Source organism: Leuciscus leuciscus (assembly GCF_965113295.1).
Source record: "Leuciscus leuciscus genome assembly, chromosome: 18".
Lineage (NCBI taxonomy): Eukaryota > Metazoa > Chordata > Actinopteri > Cypriniformes > Leuciscidae > Leuciscus > Leuciscus leuciscus.
Genome location: NC_138742.1, coordinates 1,566,200 through 1,585,955, shown reverse-complemented (window position 1 = coordinate 1,585,955; position 19,756 = coordinate 1,566,200). Strand labels below are relative to the sequence as shown.

General features: G+C 37.8%; 1 protein-coding gene across 1 annotated transcript in view; it reads right to left on the bottom strand.

Moving 5' to 3' along the window:
* The window catches only part of col24a1 (collagen type XXIV alpha 1 chain), a 119,334-nt gene that overhangs the window by 48,778 nt on the left and 50,800 nt on the right, over nucleotides 1–19,756 (bottom strand). The window contains exons 15-27 of the mRNA XM_082145807.1: nucleotides 18,084–18,137; nucleotides 17,954–17,998; nucleotides 16,062–16,115; nucleotides 13,736–13,789; nucleotides 9,518–9,571; nucleotides 7,355–7,408; nucleotides 7,082–7,135; nucleotides 6,805–6,849; nucleotides 6,614–6,667; nucleotides 6,251–6,295; nucleotides 993–1,046; nucleotides 771–824; nucleotides 452–505 (exon numbers count right to left, since the gene is read on the bottom strand). Of these exons, the coding sequence (XP_082001933.1) occupies nucleotides 452–505; nucleotides 771–824; nucleotides 993–1,046; nucleotides 6,251–6,295; nucleotides 6,614–6,667; nucleotides 6,805–6,849; nucleotides 7,082–7,135; nucleotides 7,355–7,408; nucleotides 9,518–9,571; nucleotides 13,736–13,789; nucleotides 16,062–16,115; nucleotides 17,954–17,998; nucleotides 18,084–18,137 (675 nt within the window). The remainder of the gene's footprint in view (nucleotides 1–451; nucleotides 506–770; nucleotides 825–992; nucleotides 1,047–6,250; nucleotides 6,296–6,613; nucleotides 6,668–6,804; nucleotides 6,850–7,081; nucleotides 7,136–7,354; nucleotides 7,409–9,517; nucleotides 9,572–13,735; nucleotides 13,790–16,061; nucleotides 16,116–17,953; nucleotides 17,999–18,083; nucleotides 18,138–19,756) is intronic.

The window sequence follows — 19,756 nt, the reverse complement described above, 5'->3', positions numbered from 1 at the left end:
GCTGTACGCAATTATAATTTTTTTGAAAGCCTACTTTTTCAAACTCCTCCTTGACCGATTTTCACCAAAATCATCTAAAATTATCTTCAAACCATATGAAGGCTTTATGAACCATTCTCATATAACACATTAAGACATTTGATGGCATGGCGCCAAGCTGATTCTGAGGCTGTAACTTTACAACGCTTTGGCATGTTGACACCAAAGTTTGTAAGTGCCATTATGTGCTCACACTGACCACACAACACCAATTTAGCAACAGCACCACCTATTGGTCAAAAGTGATAAGTGTTGAAGTCATGTGACCGTAGTGTAGTTCGTTTATAGCCAACGTTTAGCTTTTTTACTTCTGTCGATTGCATTAAAGCTTTAGAAATAGTTTTCATTTGTGAAGTATTTCAGATGAAATTTGTAATTTGATGAAACAGCAGAGGATCATGGGTAAACTTACTGGTGGACCTTGTGGGCCGAAATCTCCAGGACCTCCTGGAAGACCCGGATACCCCTATTACAAAGAGAAAGACACACGGTTATCACCATACACCCACTGACCAGTGACCCATCCAGCTCCTGAACGGGTTAAGATCAGCCTTAACTCGCCTTCACTAATGATTTACACACGTTTCGCATTGTCAACAATTTACATTCAAGAAATGTTAGATTTACTGGAGAAGCAGAATGACTGAAGATATTGGGTTTTAGATATTTGTACAACATGTTTTTGCAGTGCAATGGATTTTAATATACATGTTTGTGAAATAAGTTCTTACTATTGAACCTTTCTCTCCTGGAGGACCCAGAGGACCAGGAGGACCTCGATCTCCCTGAACACACACAATTAAACACACTGATTTCAGTCTGCAAATCTGATCTTCACTGTAGCAGATCCATTTCATCACGGTGCCACATCATCATCATGTTTCATGTTTCCAATATAGATCATGATGTATTTATGGTGGAATGGTGCTTTAAGATAAAGACTCAGCTTTTACCTTTTCTCCAGGTTGTCCGATCACTCCGGTTAATCCAATCATTCCCACTGGACCCTGAACAACACAGAGAACAAGAGCTGGTTAAACACACACACACACACACACACACACACACACACACACACACACACACACACACACACACACACACACACACACACACACACACACACACACACACACACACACACACACCTGCATTCCTCGAGTCAGATTTTGGAGAGCGTTCAAACAGGAACTGAAGAATTGCATTACAAGATGTAATAATTATCTGAAGAATGTAATGTAATGTAATATAATAAAACTGAAAAATAAAATGTCTGACAGTTTCCAAAAAAATCTGAAGTACCACAACTGTTTTCAACACTGATAATAATCATAAGTGTTTCTTGAGCATCAAATCATCATATTAGAGTGATTTGTGAAGGATCATGTGACACTGAAGACTGGAGTAATGATGCTGAACATTCAGCTTTGACCACAGGAATAAATTACACTTTACTATATATTCTCATAGAGAACAGATGATTTACATTGCATTAATATTTCACTGTTTTAACTGTATTTTTGATCAAATAAATTTATTTTAATTTAGGCGTCATAAATTTATAGTAAAAATGACTAATGCACTATTTTCACACTGCAAAAACTGCTTTTCTTACTTAGTATTTTTGTCTTGTTTCCAGTCCAAATATCTAAAAACTCATAAATCAAGATGCATTTACTAGATGAGTAAAATTACATAAGATATTATGTCCTGTTTTCCGGGGGAATTAATCAAAATTAAGTGAGTTGATGCTTAAAAAAAGCTAAATGATCTGCCAATGGGGAGAAAAATAATCTTAATTCAAACAGAAACAACATTATTTTTCTCCCCATTGGCAGATCATTTTGCTTGTTTTAATTTTAATTTATTCCCCCAGAAAACAAGACTTAATATCTTATGTCATTTTACTACTTTAGTAAATGCATCTTGATTTAAGAAATGTCTGATATTTGGACTGGAAACAAGACACAAACACTAAGTAAGAAAAGCGTGTTTTGCAGTGTGAGGGTGAAAACTGTGTCTTTAAGACTGTCCAGTATATTCACACACTGGCTAAACTCATCTGCACTGTTTACAGGGACATTAACTAACAGAATTAATCAAAACTGCTCATATGTATCTTCTTATTAACAAACAGATGTATTATGACAATAGAGAATAAATAAAGTTAGTTCCCAGAGGAATGAACACAACACACTGTCAGCGCTCGTAAATCATCACAGACGTGAGGCTTCACACAGGATTTTCCACAGTTGTCTGTATGTTGGTACAGTGCGCAGGTTTTGGGACGATTCCCAGCATGCACCATCAGCCCTGGGGAACTTTCCGTTAGACGGTTAATTCGTCAAAGTACAATCATTACATCAGATATCTTTGGCTCGTTTGACCTGAAGCTCCTACAGAGTTTTCCATGTCTATATGTTTCAGGCATTTCCAAAACAAAAGGACATTATTGAGAGGTTTGAAAGATTCGATCAGGAAAAAATGTGTTAATAAAGTCTATTAAATAATAAAGTAAATAAAGTTAAAAAAGTCTCTTCTGCTCACCAAGGCTGCTTTTATTTTATGAAAAATACTGTAAAAATTCTGACATTTTATTCCAATGTAAATCATCTGTTTTCTATGTGACTATATAGTAACGTGTAATTTATTCCTGTGCATTTTCAGCATCATTACTCCAGTCTTCAGTGTCACATGATCCTTCACAAATCACTCTAATATGATGATTTGCTGCTCATGAAAGACTTTCTTCTGATTCATTTTGTTTTGAGAAAAAGATCACGGGAATCTCACATACGTCGGTCTCCTCCGGAGGCACAAAAGAGATCAAAAACGTCTCAAACTGTGCTCGGATTCGCAAAGATGCCAAAATCTGCAATCAAAAGCTCATTTGTCATCATATTCTTTCTCAGAGCAAATGATCTGAGCTGCTATTTTATATCTCTATACATCTGAGACCGAGAGGACAGACAGATTATATAAGAGTCAACGGCTTCTGGAGAACCAAGAAGTAAAAAAAAAAGTGTTTTCTGAACGCAGGCCAGACGCCACATATGTTCGACGGGAGAGACACCAAGTGCATGCTGGGATTGACGAGGCTTTCTGTATTTTCCTGGAAGCGTTGAGCGACGGCCAGCAGTTCTGCTGTAACACACACTACATCAAAATATACCCGTCCACACCTCAGAGGACGGATATTGAGGAAAAACACACTCCAGATACGCCGAATGCATCAAACATCATCATCCAGCAGCTAATATTAGCTTACAGTCAAACACACATTATTCAGACACCTTCAACATTCCTCACATTATCTCAGTTTATTCGCTATAGTTTAGAAAATGGTAATAAAATATGAGCAGAACTCAGTTGATATTTGACTGGTTTTGTCCGTCCTTCTGTTAGACTGTCTCACACATGAATTATGTTGAATATCTGTCAGCTGGTGTCTGAATAATTGAAACAATCTGAAAGGTTTCGGCTTCTGTGAGTGTTCAGTGGAAACTCAAGACTGCAGAGAATCTTCTTCCTAACTATTTTTGTCATTTTTCAGCACAAATATCTACACACTCTTACAGTAAATGAAGATACATGTACTTGAGAAGTCCTTTGAGTCTAAACCATTTTCTCCTCCGTCTGATCTGGTGGTGTTCATTTGGAGAGTGATGTCATGGCGTTCATAATAAACCTGTCAGCGCGTCTCCTGGTGTCATTCTATCGCTGTTCTATTGAAAGTGTCCTCACATATAATATGCTGGTGTGGTATGGAGGCAGCTCGGCTGGTGATAAAAAGGCACTGCAGAGAGTTATAAAAACCGCACAGAACATCACAAATCAACAGCTACCTGCCTTGGATGACATTTTTAACTCCCGCTCTCTGCAGAAAACACGCTACATTGTGACGGACCCGAATCATCCAGCCCATCAGCTTTTTGAATTGTTGCCATCTGGAAAACGCTTTAGGTCAATCAAAACACGCACAACCAGATTCATGAACAGTTTTTATCCTAATGCCATCAGGATAATGAATCATGAACTGAAACTACATCCTCAAATTATCACCACAAGACATTTTTGACATGTAGACAATTAAGTGAAATAATACTAAGCACCTTATTTAATAATGGGCAATTTGCCATATGACTGTAACTACTCTTGCCGTGAACGATGGAAAGTATAAAAATTTCATTGTATGGTAGTACAATGACAATAAAGGAATCAATCAATCAATCATGGCGTTCATTAAAGACCTTGTGTTGTCCAGATTGCTGTTGTTGAAGTGCACTTATCTCTAATGCCTCACACATGTGAGCTTGTACGCTATAGACCAACACAAACCAGAACGCAAGTATTATGAGTCCTGCACATAGAACTACAGAGCCGCACGTTTCTCTGCGTCGTTTTTAAAGCAAATCCTCCACAAAAACCGTTGGAAAGATCGAGCGAAACGCAGGGTTAAACGCAATCGCTGCGTGTGTGTCCGAAACATCTCTGCAGAAGTTCACGAGAGGGAGGACGTTCTCATGAAACACATTAAAAGGCTCTTTTTTTAAAGTTTCCCCAAACAGCTTTAGATCCTCGTGTCACGACTCTGATTTTACAAGAAAATAAACACACAAATACACACACACACACACACACAATGGGAAAACAAACATGTTTGCTCAATGACACTGAACAAAAAACAATGTTACCAAGAGTTCAGACAACTTTCATTTACAAAAGAACTGCCTAAAGAACCCAAAAGATAGACAGACTGACAGAGTGATAGATAGATAGATAGATAGATACTGTGATAGATAGATAGGATAGATAGATAATGTGATAGATAGATAGAGAGATAGAGAGATAGATAGATACTGTGATAGATAGATAGATAGATAGATAGATAGATAGATAGATAGATAGATAGATAGATAGATAACACTGAATAGTGTTAAAGTAACTCTAAATCAGAATGAAAGTAAATGAGATAATTAAGTGATTAATTAAATGATTATTTAATATTAGTGATGAACACCTGCTGTTAACAAGCAGAATACTAAAGAAAAGAGAAACACAAGATCTACAACTGACTTCCAGACACAGACTTAGATTAAATCAACTGAAGAGAAAAGAAGACACTGAATCTGTGAAGATCTCAGCAGAGGAGGATTAAACATCTCCACTAACAGCATTACCAGCTTCAGGATTAAACACCTCCACAAACAGCGTTACCAGCTTCAGGATTAAACACCTCCACTAACAGCATTACCAGCTTCAGGATTAAACACCTCCACTAACAGCGTTACCAGCTTCAGGATTAAACACCTCCACTAACAGCATTACCAGCTTCACTTGTTACTAACCAGATCTACTTTATTTCTGTCATTCGTCTACAGAAGCTCTTTTTGAGAATTAACAGAAGTTTAGATGGTGATGTTTTATTGAAAATGTTTGGTCACTATTATGATGATTAGTGTTTCCTTTAGATGGACCGTTTGACTCTTGGCTTTTTATATGAGTTTGTGGTCTTTGTAACAGTGTTTACCAAAACACATAATTTGCCAAAAACAAAGATGATCAGGTGATATAGTTTTCAGCATCATAAAGTAGAATAATTCACTAATCTTATCCCTGACCAAAAGTCGTCATCTGTTATTAATTATTATATTCACCAACAATACTTTCTTGCAACAGATCAGACATTGATTTTTAAATACATTGTGTTAATTAATTTTTTTTTTTTGACAGACACAGACACCAAGAATTAACATATAAATCTCAACAATGGTGACATGCTTCTTGCCGCACTGCATGCTGGGAGCCATGAGTTTTATACTATGGTGGCTCCCAGCATGCATTGCGGAATGAAGCATGTGTGTCTAAATATTTTTCTTGTGTTTCTCTTTTCTTTAGTATTCTGCTTGTTAACAGCAGGTGTTCATCACTAATGCTCAATCATCATTTAATTAATCACTTAATTATCTCTTTTACTTTCACTCTGATTCAGTGTTACTTTAACACTCTTTAGAGAGGGACCATATGTACTCTGAGCAGTTATTTTTACTCTGGGGATGTTGATGTGTAGATAGATAGATAGATAGATAGATAGATAGATAGATAGATAGATAGATAGATAGATAGATAGATAGATAGATAGATGATAGGATAGATAGATGATAGGATAGATGGATGGATGGATGGATGGATGGATATTATTTGCACTTACAGGGGGGCCATTTTTCCCAGCATTCCCTGGATCTCCAATTTCTCCCTGAGAACAAAAAACAAACAAACATGAAACATGAAAAAATAATAATAATAACATCAAAACCAGATCAACAAAATGACAATCTTGCATCAACAACAATCCATGACTGTAAACCAAACAGTAATATGAATTTATCCCTTGTGATGAATCTCACATTTGGACAAATTATCAATATTCTGGTCAAGCAGAGAGTAAAGTTAACAACTTTGGAAATACTGTACATAAAAATGGCTGTTGTTTTCCCCCCATATTGTTCTATTATGATGATGATGGTTGATGATTGACAGGTGGGATCATTTCTGTTGCTGAGGAGACACTTACCTTCAGGCCTTCAGGTCCTGGTTCACCGATGAAACCTTTCCGACCGATTCGGCCCTGTAGAAGATCAACACACACACACACACACACACGACTGTAAACGAACCTTCCTCTACACACTCACAACAAGCCGTTACATCAGATCTCCTCCATGTTCATCTGAGATTAATCATGGAAGAAAGAAAGACACTTACATTGGGACCCGGCTTTCCAGGTGGACCCGGAGGGCCTTCGTCTCCCTGCAGAAACACACGAGGAAGCGTTTTAGTAAACATTCAGTGATCAGATCCCACAGATCCCACAGAACATCGCCTGTAGACAAGACTACATTCCTTCCATCACCGTACGCATCACACCACAAGCTCGAGGAGAAGAACTGATCTCACACACACTGTATACCCATACTACTGTACTAACAGACGGAACGATAGAGAGATGGATGGATGATGGATGGATGGATGAACACTTTACCTCTGTTCCTTTTGGCCCTGGTGGTCCCTGGGGGCCCCGAGATCCTTGAATACCCTAAACACACACACACACACACACACACACACACACACACACACACTGATGAACCCTGGGTAAAGCACATGTCTTTAGTTCAGAGACTCACACACTGGGCAACACAAAATGAATACCTGCCTTTTGGAACACATATGATGTGTATAGGAATCTAGGCAAGCATATATCTATGTTTTGGTACAACAAACATCCAAGATTTGCACAAAAGGTTTTCTCTACCTTTGGTCCCGGGGGGCCGTTCGGTCCTGGTGCACCAATGTCTCCTGGGAAACCCTAAAAACATGGACATAAATACATTAAAATGCATTATGAGCTTCACTGTATGTTCACCTTATAAGGTGATAAACGGCTGTCATTGAAGCTCCGCCCACCTGTCATTAGACCACACCCACTTGCTATAAATTAGGGTCAGAGCCTAGTTTACATTCATAACTAGTATTTTCTATACTTATGAGAAAGAGTTCTTCAAATGGTTTACTGGACATGCCATCATGTTATTAAACAGAAATGCTCTTAATGACTACTAGTGTGAACGGACAGCGAGAGGTCGTCACGGTAACAGAGTCAGATCCAAAACACATCCAAAGCCAAGTTCAGGATTTATTTGACAGTTTGCAATCCATTTTATGTCATAATGAGACAAAAATATATAAAATGTAAAATAATAATAAATTATCATTAATTCAGATTATTACAAATAATAAATTAACGTAATTATTATTATACTTCTATTTAATATAATTAATTATTAATTAATAATAACATACTTATTAGTTGTATCATTAAAAAATGATACACTATTGTTAATATTTGATAAGAAATACTACTTAATAATTAAATCATGATTTAATTAAATGATTATTATATTTTAAAATAAATAATAACATTTGAAATACATTTTTTAATTAAATAAATATTTGCGTAATCATAATCACTAATTATTAGTCTAATATTTTGCACAAAAAAATATTTCCGAATGCAGATATGCAAGATATTATTATATAATTATATAATGATATTATATAATATGCAAGATATTAAATATATAAAATGTATAATAATAATAATAATATTTTTTTATTATTATACATTTTTTAATATCATTTGAGTATAAATAATACTTTATAATTAATTAATGATTTAAAAAGTTAAAAAAGTTTTAATATCTCAATTTTTTTTTGCTGTACACAATTATTCCAGGAATGTGCATTAGCAAAAGTAATTTCCTTTTTAGATTTTTTTAATATCTAAAAAATGTATCATAAAATCATAAAAATAATACAGAAGTGCCACAAGAGGGCAACTTACTAGCCACTTAGCCGCTATCAAACTAGCATGCGAGACGCTAAACTCTTGCGCTGGTGGAGTTTCATCCATTTGCCGCACAGATGCGTCTGTGTTTACTCTAATGAAGAGCCACAATCATGTTTGGGATTAACAAGAGATCAATCATCTTCACCAAACACAAAAATAACACAAATAACAAGGAAGTAGACAAGCCTGCCAAGAAAGACACAATTCAGGCTATTTATTGAAGAGTATAAACAGCTCGAATGTAGTTAATGTTCTGTTGTATTAAACGACGAAGGAAGGCATCTGATGTCCACATGCACCAAATCCCTTCAAACACAATTAGATTATTACACACAACCAAACCACCTCAGTTACTGACCTCTAAAACACTCGCAAAGGCCATTGAGATGAACGGGAATGCTAACGGCTAGCTTTCTAGAGGTATTGTTACAATCCCATTCGTTTTCTTCATAGGGAAATTGTTTTTTTAATAATGACTTATAAACCATCAAAGATATCCCTACTGTGAGCTCAGAGGTCATTTATGGATGGTTTATGGTTTAGTTGAAGCCATCCGTTAGCATTATTGCCTTTTTTTTATATAATCGAGTTTAACAGCTGAATTCATAGTGAAAACTACATTTCCCATAGTGCTGTGCAAAACATTCCACCAATCAGAGAGTACACCCAAAAGAGCACTTTAGCTCCGCTTTTTTTGTTGCTTCAAATCAAAGTTTGTAATGTTGTAACTTCACAGCTGGTTGGTTTGGTTTAAAGACTTTAAATCACGATGGGAGAATAGAACAGGAAAAATACTTCTGGAACCAACGCCAGTGAAGTACACTATTAAGTATTTTGGCTACTCTGATGATATTTTCAGCTCTCAAGTCCATTTAAAAGCTTTTAACAAATTTCAACAATCCACACAATTATGCAAATTTCCTTCAAAATCCGCACAGAATTGCTTAATTTTCATGTCTATCTGGCAGAAGCATCTGAAAGTTTCATCACAGCATGAATTGAAACAATTCAACAGCTCAACAATTGCAGTCACTTCCGACAGGTTTCGGACTGAGTGCCGGTTCTCACCTCGGGTCCTGGTGGCCCCGGAGGCCCTCGAGGGCCCGCTTCACCCGTTTTCCCCTTTCAGAGAGAGAACATCAACTATAAACATCACATCAGACACTACACGAAATGTGCAAACATCATGTTCTTCCTCAGTGTTTCTGTCTTGTTTTTCAGCACAAATATCTTAACTTTCTTAAATCAAGATACATTTACTGGAGAAGTGAAAGTATTGCAGATATTAACTCTTGGCTAATGAAAAAAATAAATAAAATTAAGCGACTTTATGCAGAATTTCCTGTAATTTATGACGCAACACTTTCCACCATTGACCAAATTTCCCGTCATTTATGACGCAAAGCTTTCCCGCCATTGACCAAATTTCCCGTCATTTATGACGCAAAGCTTTCCGCCATTGACCAAATTTCCCGTCATTTATGACGCAAGGCTTTCCGCCATTGACCAAATTTCCCATCATTTATGACGCAAAGCTTTCCCGCCATTGACCAAATTGGCCGTTATTTATGACGCAACGCTTTCCCGCCATTGACCAAATTTTCCGTCATTTATGACGCAACACTTTCCACCATTGACCAAATTTCCCGTCATTTATGACGCAACGCTTTCCCGCCATTGACCAAATTTCCCGTCATTTATGACGCAAAGCTTTCCCGCCATTGACCAAATTTCCCGTCATTTATGACGCAACACTTTCCACCATTGACCAAATTTCCCGTCATTTATGACGCAAAGCTTTCCCGCCATTGACCAAATTTCCCGTCATTTATGACGCAAAACTTTCCCGCCCTTGACCAAATTTGCCGTCATTTATGACGCAAAGCTTTCCCGCCATTGACCAAATTTCCCGTCATTTATGACGCAACACTTTCCCGCCATTGACCAAATTTCCCGTCATTTATGACGCAAAGCTTTCCTGCCATTGACCAAATTTCCCGTCATTTATGACGCAAAGCTTTCCCGCCATTGACCAAATTTGCCGTAATTTATGACGCAACACTTTCCACCATTGACCAAATTTCCCGTCATTTATGACGCAAAGCTTTCCTGCTATTGACCAAATTTGCCGTCATTTATGACGCAACGCTTTCCCGCCATTGACCAAATTTCCCGTCATTTATGACGCAAAGCTTTCCCGCCATTGACCAAAATTCCCGTCATTAATGAAGCAAAGCTTTCCGCCATTGACCAAATTTCCCGTCATTTATGACGCAACACTTTCCACCATTCACCAAATTTCCCGTCATTTATGACGCAAAGCTTTCCTGCCATTGACCAAATTTGCCGTCATTTATGACGCAACACTTTCCACCATTGACCAAATTTGCCGTCATTTATGACGCAAAGCTTTCCCGCCATTGACCAAATTTCCCGTCATTTATGACGCAAAGCTTTCCGCCATTGACCAAATTTCCCGTCATTTATGACGCAAGGCTTTCCGCCATTGACCAAATTTCCCATCATTTATGACGCAAAGCTTTCCCGCCATTGACCAAATTTTCCGTCATTTATGACGCAAAGCTTTCCTGCCATTGACCAAATTTCCCGTCATTTATGACGCAAAGCTTTCCCGCCATTGACCAAATTGGCCGTTATTTATGACGCAACACTTTCCCGCCATAGACCAAATTTCCCGTCATTTATGACGCAAAGCTTTCCTGCCATTGACCAAATTTCCCGTCATTTATGACGCAAAGCTTTCCCGCCATTGACCAAATTTGCCGTAATTTATGACGCAACACTTTCCACCATTGACCAAATTTCCCGTCATTTATGACGCAAAGCTTTCCTGCCATTGACCAAATTTGCCGTCATTTATGACGCAACGCTTTCCCGCCATTGACCAAATTTCCCGTCATTTATGACGCAAAGCTTTCCCGCCATTGACCAAAATTCCCGTCATTTATGACGCAAAGCTTTCCGCCATTGACCAAATTTCCCGTCATTTATGACGCAAGGCTTTCCGCCATTGACCAAATTTCCCGTCATTTATGACGCAACACTTTCCACCATTCACCAAATTTCCCGTCATTTATGACGCAAAGCTTTCCTGCCATTGACCAAATTTGCCGTCATTTATGACGCAACACTTTCCACCATTGACCAAATTTGCCGTCATTTATGACGCAAAGCTTTCCCGCCATTGACCAAATTTCCCGTCATTTATGACGCAAGGCTTTCCGCCATTGACCAAATTTCCCATCATTTATGACGCAAAGCTTTCCCGCCATTGACCAAATTTGCCGTCATTTATGACGCAACGCTTTCCCGCCATTAACCAAATTTCCCGTCATTTATGACGCAACACTTTCCACCATTGACCAAATTTCCCGTCATTTATGACACAAAGCTTTCCTGCCATTGACCAAATTTGCCGTCATTTATGACGCAACGCTTTCCCGCCATTGACCAAATTTCCCGTCATTTATGACGCAACACTTTCCACCATTGACCAAATTTCCCGTCATTTATGACGCAAAGCTTTCCGCCATTGACCAAATTTCCCGTCATTTATGACGCAAGGCTTTCCACCATTGACCAAATTTCCCGTCATTTATGACGCAAAGCTTTCCGCCATTGACCAAATTTCCCGTCATTTATGACGCAAGGCTTTCCACCATTGACCAAATTTCCCGTCATTTATGACGCAAAGCTTTCCCGCCATTGAGCAAATTTCCCGTCATTTCTGACGCAACACTTTCCACCATTGACCAAATTTCCTGTCATTTATGACGCAAAGCTTTCCTGCTATTGACCAAATTTGCCGTCATTTATGACGCAACACTTTCCACCATTGACCAAATTTCCCGTCATTTATGACGCAAAGCTTTCCGCCATTGACCAAATTTCCCGTCATTTATGACGCAAGGCTTTCCACCATTGACCAAATTTCCCGTCATTTATGACGCAAAGCTTTCCCGCCATTGAGCAAATTTCCCGTCATTTCTGACGCAACACTTTCCACCATTGACCAAATTTCCTGTCATTTATGACGCAAAGCTTTCCTGCTATTGACCAAATTTGCCGTCATTTATGATGCAACGCTTTCCCGCCATTGACCAAATTTCCCGTCATTTATGACGCAAAGCTTTCCTGCCATTGACCAAATTTGCCGTCATTTATGATGCAACGCTTTCCCGCCATTGACCAAATTTCCCGTCATTTATGACGCAACACTTTCCACCATTGACCAAATTTCCCGTCATTTATGACGCAACACTTTCCACCATTGACCAAATTTCCCGTCATTTATGACGCAAAGCTTTCCGCCATTGACCAAATTTCCCGTCATTTATGACGCAAGGCTTTCCACCATTGACCAAATTTCCCGTCATTTATAACGCAAAGCTTTCCCGCCATTGAGCAAATTTCCCGTCATTTATGACGCAACTCTTTCCACCATTGACCAAATTTCCCGTCATTTATGACGCAAAGCTTTCCTGCCATTGACCAAATTTCCCGTCATTTATGACGCAACGCTTTCCCGCCATTGACCAAATTTCCCGTCATTTATGACGCAACACTTTCCACCATTGACCAAATTTCCCGTCATTCATGACGCAAAGCTTTCCCGTCATTTATGACGCAAAGCTTTCCGCCATTGACCAAATTTCCCGTCATTTATGACGCAAGGCTTTCCTCCATTGACCAAATTTTCCGTCATTTATGACGCAAAGCTTTCCCGCCATTGACCAAATTGGCCGTTATTTATGACGCAACGCTTTCCCGCCATTGACCAAATTGGCCGTTATTTATGACGCAAAGCTTTCCGCCATTGACCAAATTTCCCGTCATTTATGACGCAAAGCTTTCCCGCCATTAACCAAATTGGCCGTTATTTATGACGCAACGCTTTCCCGCCCTTGACCAAATTTTCCGTCATTTATGACGCAAAGCTTTCCCGCCATTGACCAAATTTGCCGTAATTTATGACGCAAAGCTTTCCCGCCATTGACCAAATTTGCCGTAATTTATGACGCAAAGCTTTCCCGCCATTGACCAAATTTGCCGTAATTTATGACGCAAAGCTTTCCCGCCATTGACCAAACAAGACTTGATATCTGAAGTAATTTTGCTTCAGTCAAAAATATCTTGTTTTAAGAATGTTTGGATATTTGTGCTGGAAAACAAGAGGAAGAACATCACTTTCTGCAGTGTAGTTCACTCAACAGAACATCACAGAGCTTCATTAGTATTTAACACAGAGTAAGAACACAATCTTACAATCGGTCCTGGTTTTCCGCGTGGTCCTGTTGGGCCGGGATTCCCAGCCGTTCCCTGGAAGAGAAACACAAATAAAACACAAAGTCTCCTCTCTGTCTGCATCAAACATCAAATCCATGGACATAGAAAAGATTCACACACTTTAAGACCAGTGAAGTCTCATTACTTCACCTGAAGGTAATGATTACTTGATAAAAAAATCACACTCAAAAACTATAAGATTTTTTAATTGCATATAAAATTTCCATCCATTTGTATCACACAGTTTTAACATGAAAAACTAATAAACTTAAAGTGATGCATATTTGTCATTCATACATAAATGAAACGGGTCATATTTCTCTAATAGCACTAATAAACTGAAAGTGTTTTAAATACAAAATAACTTTATATATTTATCATCAATAAATCCAATTTGTTTCAATCTCATACATTTAAGCAGATCGAATATCGCTTGTTCCAAATTGTAAACGTGTTCACTTTTAAACTGAATTAATTTAATTAATTAACAGATTTAATCCGATTCAAAGCCATTTGAATGAGAAAATTTTATTATTTAAATAGAATCAAATGGATGCAAATAGTTATTACAGTTTTTTTTATTCGCTTTGGTACTATTTTCACAAGTAAGGTGTACATTTTCAAAACTCTTAGTACAAAAATCCACACTGATCACACTTGTAACACAGCTAGTCATTCTTTCAAAACCTGATCTCATGCTTTCATTACAGTTATACACTCTTCAGTCCACATTATCAGTGTTTCAAACACAAGATTATTGTAATATGTAATGAGAACATTTGGTTTAATCACAGAAACACAACAGTATGATCTTCTTTCAATTTAGTACTTTTAACAATCAGTTCATTCAACAGCAAACAATGCAAGAGACATGTTTCAAATCACAGTTGTTGCTGAAATAATTACAGTAATACAGGCTATGCCACATTAGAAAATACATGTGCATAACCTAACTTATGTAACTGAATCCATAATGTTTGTAATAGTATCTATCCAGTGTGTTATCAAAAGCTGTGATGAAGCTCAGCCATGAGGTTCTGTGCTAACAGAGTTTGCTGGCAATGAATACAGTAAATGATTTTGACTATTTGACTGAATATACAGTAGTGGACTTTTACAGATGAAGGCTGTCTCCCTTCTACTGATGCATCTCTGATCAATCTGATGTTTTACAGTCATTGACTGTTTCCTCTCCCTTATACTCTATTCTGCTTTACAGTATTTGCACAAATGGCAAATTTCTCTGCATCTCTCTCTCTCTCTCTCTCTCTCTCTCACACACACACACACACAGACACAGACACAGACACACACACACACACACACACACACACACACACACACACACACACACACACACACACACACACACACACACACACACACACACACACACACACACACACACACACACACACACACACACACACACACACACACACACACACACACACACACACACACACACACACACACACACACACACACACACACACACACACACACACTTTGAACATCATGGTGGTTATTATCTATAAATCACTTATGTAAAAATAATTCAAACATTTGGTTATCCATATCAGAAATTGCAAACAAGTTCTATAGAAACTGTGTATTGAATCAATATCTATAGAAATCTATAGGTGTACCAAATGATTCATTGATTAACCATTAAGATCAGTTGGATTAAATCATAGACAAATGTATTAAACTGAACAAGAAGAGATGCAAATCAAAAGTTTGATAGTAAGAGCTTTATGAAAGGCAGTGACTGTGAATGAAACATTTATGAAGACGAAACACTTATTTTGTGTTGTGTAAAGGATACTTTGTGATTTTGAGTATTGTACTTACACAATTGAAAACATGATGAAATGTTTGAAAAAAGTGCACTTTTGATGATCTGTTGTGATATTAGCACTATGAGTTTTGAACATGTACACCTAACTTGTGAAAATAGTACCAAAGCGAATAAAAAAAAACTGTAATAAACTATGGCATGATTTTGTGAGTGCAGAAATATTACCGGTTTCATTTATGTAGGCTATGACTGACAAGTTTATTAGTTTATGCTAAAACTGTGTAATCCAAATGGATGGTAATATTAAATGCAATTCAAATGCTTAAATTTAAGCCATGAAATTAATGTATGTCATGAACCAAGCTTTTGAGTTTATACTTTTGTTAGTCTTCAGATGTCTCCAGTAAGACCACCAGTGGACAGTCTGTGTTGGTTTGCACCAATTTTGCAATTTCATGACCATGTAAAGGTTGAAAACATTACTCTGCCTCTCTTGACACTCACCTTGTCTCCCTGATAACCTCTTTCTCCTGGTTCACCCCTCAATCCAGGTTCACTCTAGATCATACAGCATCACAGATTATAGAAAACACTCAAAAACACGCCGGCATTAAACACACAGGGAACAAAACAAGAGTTTGCACAGATTCTTTCACATTAGAATAAATGTGACATAGATGAAAATCTACATCATATTTGAGCTTCTTCTTTGTCTAGATTCCAAGTGTGTTGTGTTATTAGTGTTAGTGTTATTTTTACTATCACTGAGAAAATATTATATCTTATATCTATATATTTTTTGTAATGTCAATTTGAAGTTTTTCTCATTTAACACAATAATGACTTTAAATCGTTGGAGAGTAATTTCTCAGTCAGATCTGATGTGCAATTAAATTGCCAATTAATCTTAATCTGAAATTAATAAAAAATATTTTATTTTATTTCAGATAATGTTTTAAAATTATTTGAAAAAATTTGAAAACAAGAACTGCACTGTTTTTTTTATTTATATTTGTGCGTTGAATTGTATTTATTTAATAATTGTGAAATTATGTATTTTGCAAACATTGAATTAAATGTTAAATGAAGTTTATTTTGTAAGGAAAATACTAATAATAAGCAGGAAAAAATATATAAGTTCTGCAAAATGTGGCCGTTTTAATTATAAACAAACCCAAATACACCGGGACTATTATTTTGAAATGTTGTTACTGCTTCCAGCAGCTCATATGAGTGAGCTAAAGTACACACTCTTACAACCATCTAAAGCATATTACAATACTAACACCATAAAGTAAACATTGTCATAATTCATCAACAATAGATCATTAGCAGTCGTTTGAAATAAATACATTGAATGCAAACTGAGCTGCATTTTGACTTTGAACGCGCAGCACTCACAAATAAATCATCGCCAATAATCATATTAAGCCTGTTTTTCATCCTCAAATATAAGACCTCTGAAAAGGATAATTGAGTCACTTCATTTTAATTAATTGTTCAGTAAACAAGACTTAATATCTTGTCATTTTGCTTCTCCAGTACATCCCTCTGGTGCTCTTTGGTTATTTTTGACCAAAAAAAGTTTCGTTTTTTTTTTTTTTCATTGGAATGGTACGAAACTTGGTAAAGGTTTTGGCACTTGCTATGTGAACAAAAAATAAATAAATCATGGACATGATTGGAACAGGTTCAATGGTCCTGAAATAAATAGTCACTCTTGTGCTCCTCGCGGTCAAACATGAGCGAATTAGAAATGATGAGAGACGTAGTTCCTCTAGTGGAAGCGTTTGGTACTGCAGCCGAACACACTCTCACTGAAAGAGCATTTTCTGAGATATCAACCTCACATTTGGAACATGATTTGTTTAGATTTATGGCTTTGATTTTCTTGACAGTTTTAGAGTAAAATGTGATTTTAAAAATAAATATTTCAACCAAAAAATTTCAAAAAGTATTTTTGTGCATTTTTCATAACAATACACATAAAATTCTGTAACTTTTTTTTTGTTCACTTTTTTAAACTTTTTTTAAACAATAATCTGCCGAGTGTCGTCTTTGAACAGAGATCAAACTTCAGTCTGTCACTAAAGCATTCAAGATTTACCACAGTTTAAGTTGGAAATGTAATTTTCAGGTTTATGCTCAAAAAGTGAATAAATGGATTATAAATACAGCGTAAATATAATTTAGTACCATAAAATCCCCTAAAAATACAAAAAACTAAACAAAAAACATTTTTGACCGACAGGAGAAGAGCAGCAATGTTTAGAAAACAAGGCAAAAATACTAAAGAAGAAAATAATTTTTAATCCCAAAGATCATGCATATAATTACAAAGGAATGAACCTTATACGTTCACATGTTCGCTGCAATAATATAAATATTTAAATCACCTTATCACCTTTCATTCCAGGAGGCCCCGCCCCTCCGCTCAGGCCCTGCCAATGAGAGAACAAGATCTTCAGTGTCCAGCCAATGAGGTTAGAGATCACACAGCTCGAGGCGTAACTGACGGGCCGTTACCTGAGGTCCCACAATGCCAGGAATCCCACGGGGTCCCTCAATCCCGGGATCACCCTGTGGGAACAGAGGAGCAGACTCCATCAGTACAACAGCAGTTCATCTTTCCTGTAGTTTAGTGAATGATTCCTTACAGATTCTGCGTTCGTCCAATCAGCGAACACTAATGTCACTGTAGTTCCTATAGACCAACTCTGAAGTAGGAGTAAATCAGTTCCTCCAAAAGGAGTTCCTAGAACTAAAATCGTTCCTAGTTCCTGCGGTGCGAACGCGCCAAAACCCGGGAACTTCCGCCAATAGTTCTAGGAAGGAAGTATGAAGAGGTTCCTCCGGTACGAAAGCCCCTCATGACATTCGTCTGCTATGAATTTCAACAACATGTTCCAAACTGACAATGAACTCAAAGTCCTGAATCCACATTATCCTGTGATTTAACTCTCACAGGTTTGTGCCGTTTCCCCCGGAGAGAAGAGAATTAACCAGGTCCCGCTGAGGTGAATGTGTTTATTGTCCCTCAGGATCAGGACAGAAGGTCAAGGGGAAGTTTTAATGTACGATATCTTGCAGGAGGAACTTTTTTCTTTTACATGTGCACATGACCCCCCAAAAAAAACTTCAAATTAAAAAATTAAAAAATTAAAAAATTAAAAAAATAAAAAAATAATGTAATGATTTTTTTAAATTAAAAAGTAATCATATATTTTTGGGGAAATTGATGATGTATTGATTTATTATTTAAATTTGGTTCATAATTTTTTTTTTTTAAAGACATAGTATACCTTTAACAATATATTGTTCTAAACTATTTTCTGGTCATATTTGTATATTTGAAACCATGTCCAGATCCGGCGCCGGTGGTGTGTGTGTGCTCAGCTGTTCTAACAGTGTTTGTGAGGCTGTTTCTCATTAAAGGCTTTCGGCCGTCAGACGATAAACAATAAACCGCACGCATGTCTGGAACCAGCCTCTACTTCACCTGGAGCCTGCAGGAAAACTGCCCTACTTCACCTGGAGCCTGCAGGAAAACTGCCCTACTTCACCTGGAGCCTGCAGGAAAACTGCTCTACTTCACCTGGAGCCTGCAGGAAAACTGCTCTACTTCACATGGAGCCTGCAGGAAAACTGCTCTACTTCACCCGGAGCCTGCAGGAAAACTGCTCTACTTCACCCGGAGCCTGCAGGAAAACTGCTCTACTTCACCTGGAGCCTGCAGGAAAACTGCTCTACTTCACATGGAGCCTGCAGGAAAACTGCTCTACTTCACCCGGAGCCTGCAGGAAAACTGCTCTACTTCACCTGGAGCCTGCAGGAAAACTGCTCTACTTCACCTGGAGCCTGCAGGAAAACTGCCCTACTTCACCTGGAGCCTGCAGGAAAACTGCTCTACTTCACCTGGAGCCTGCAGGAAAACTGCCCTACTTCACCTGGAGCCTGCAGGAAAACTGCCCTACTTCACCTGGAGCCTGCAGGAAAACTGCTCTACTTCACCTGGAGCCTGCAGGAAAACTGCCCTACTTCACCTGGAGCCTGCAGGAAAACTGCTCTACTTCACCTGGAGCCTGCAGGAAAACTGCTCTACTTCACCCGGAGCCTGCAGGAAAACTGCTCTACTTCACCTGGAGCCTGCAGGAAAACTGCACTACTTCACCTGGAGCCTGCAGGAAAACTGCTCTACT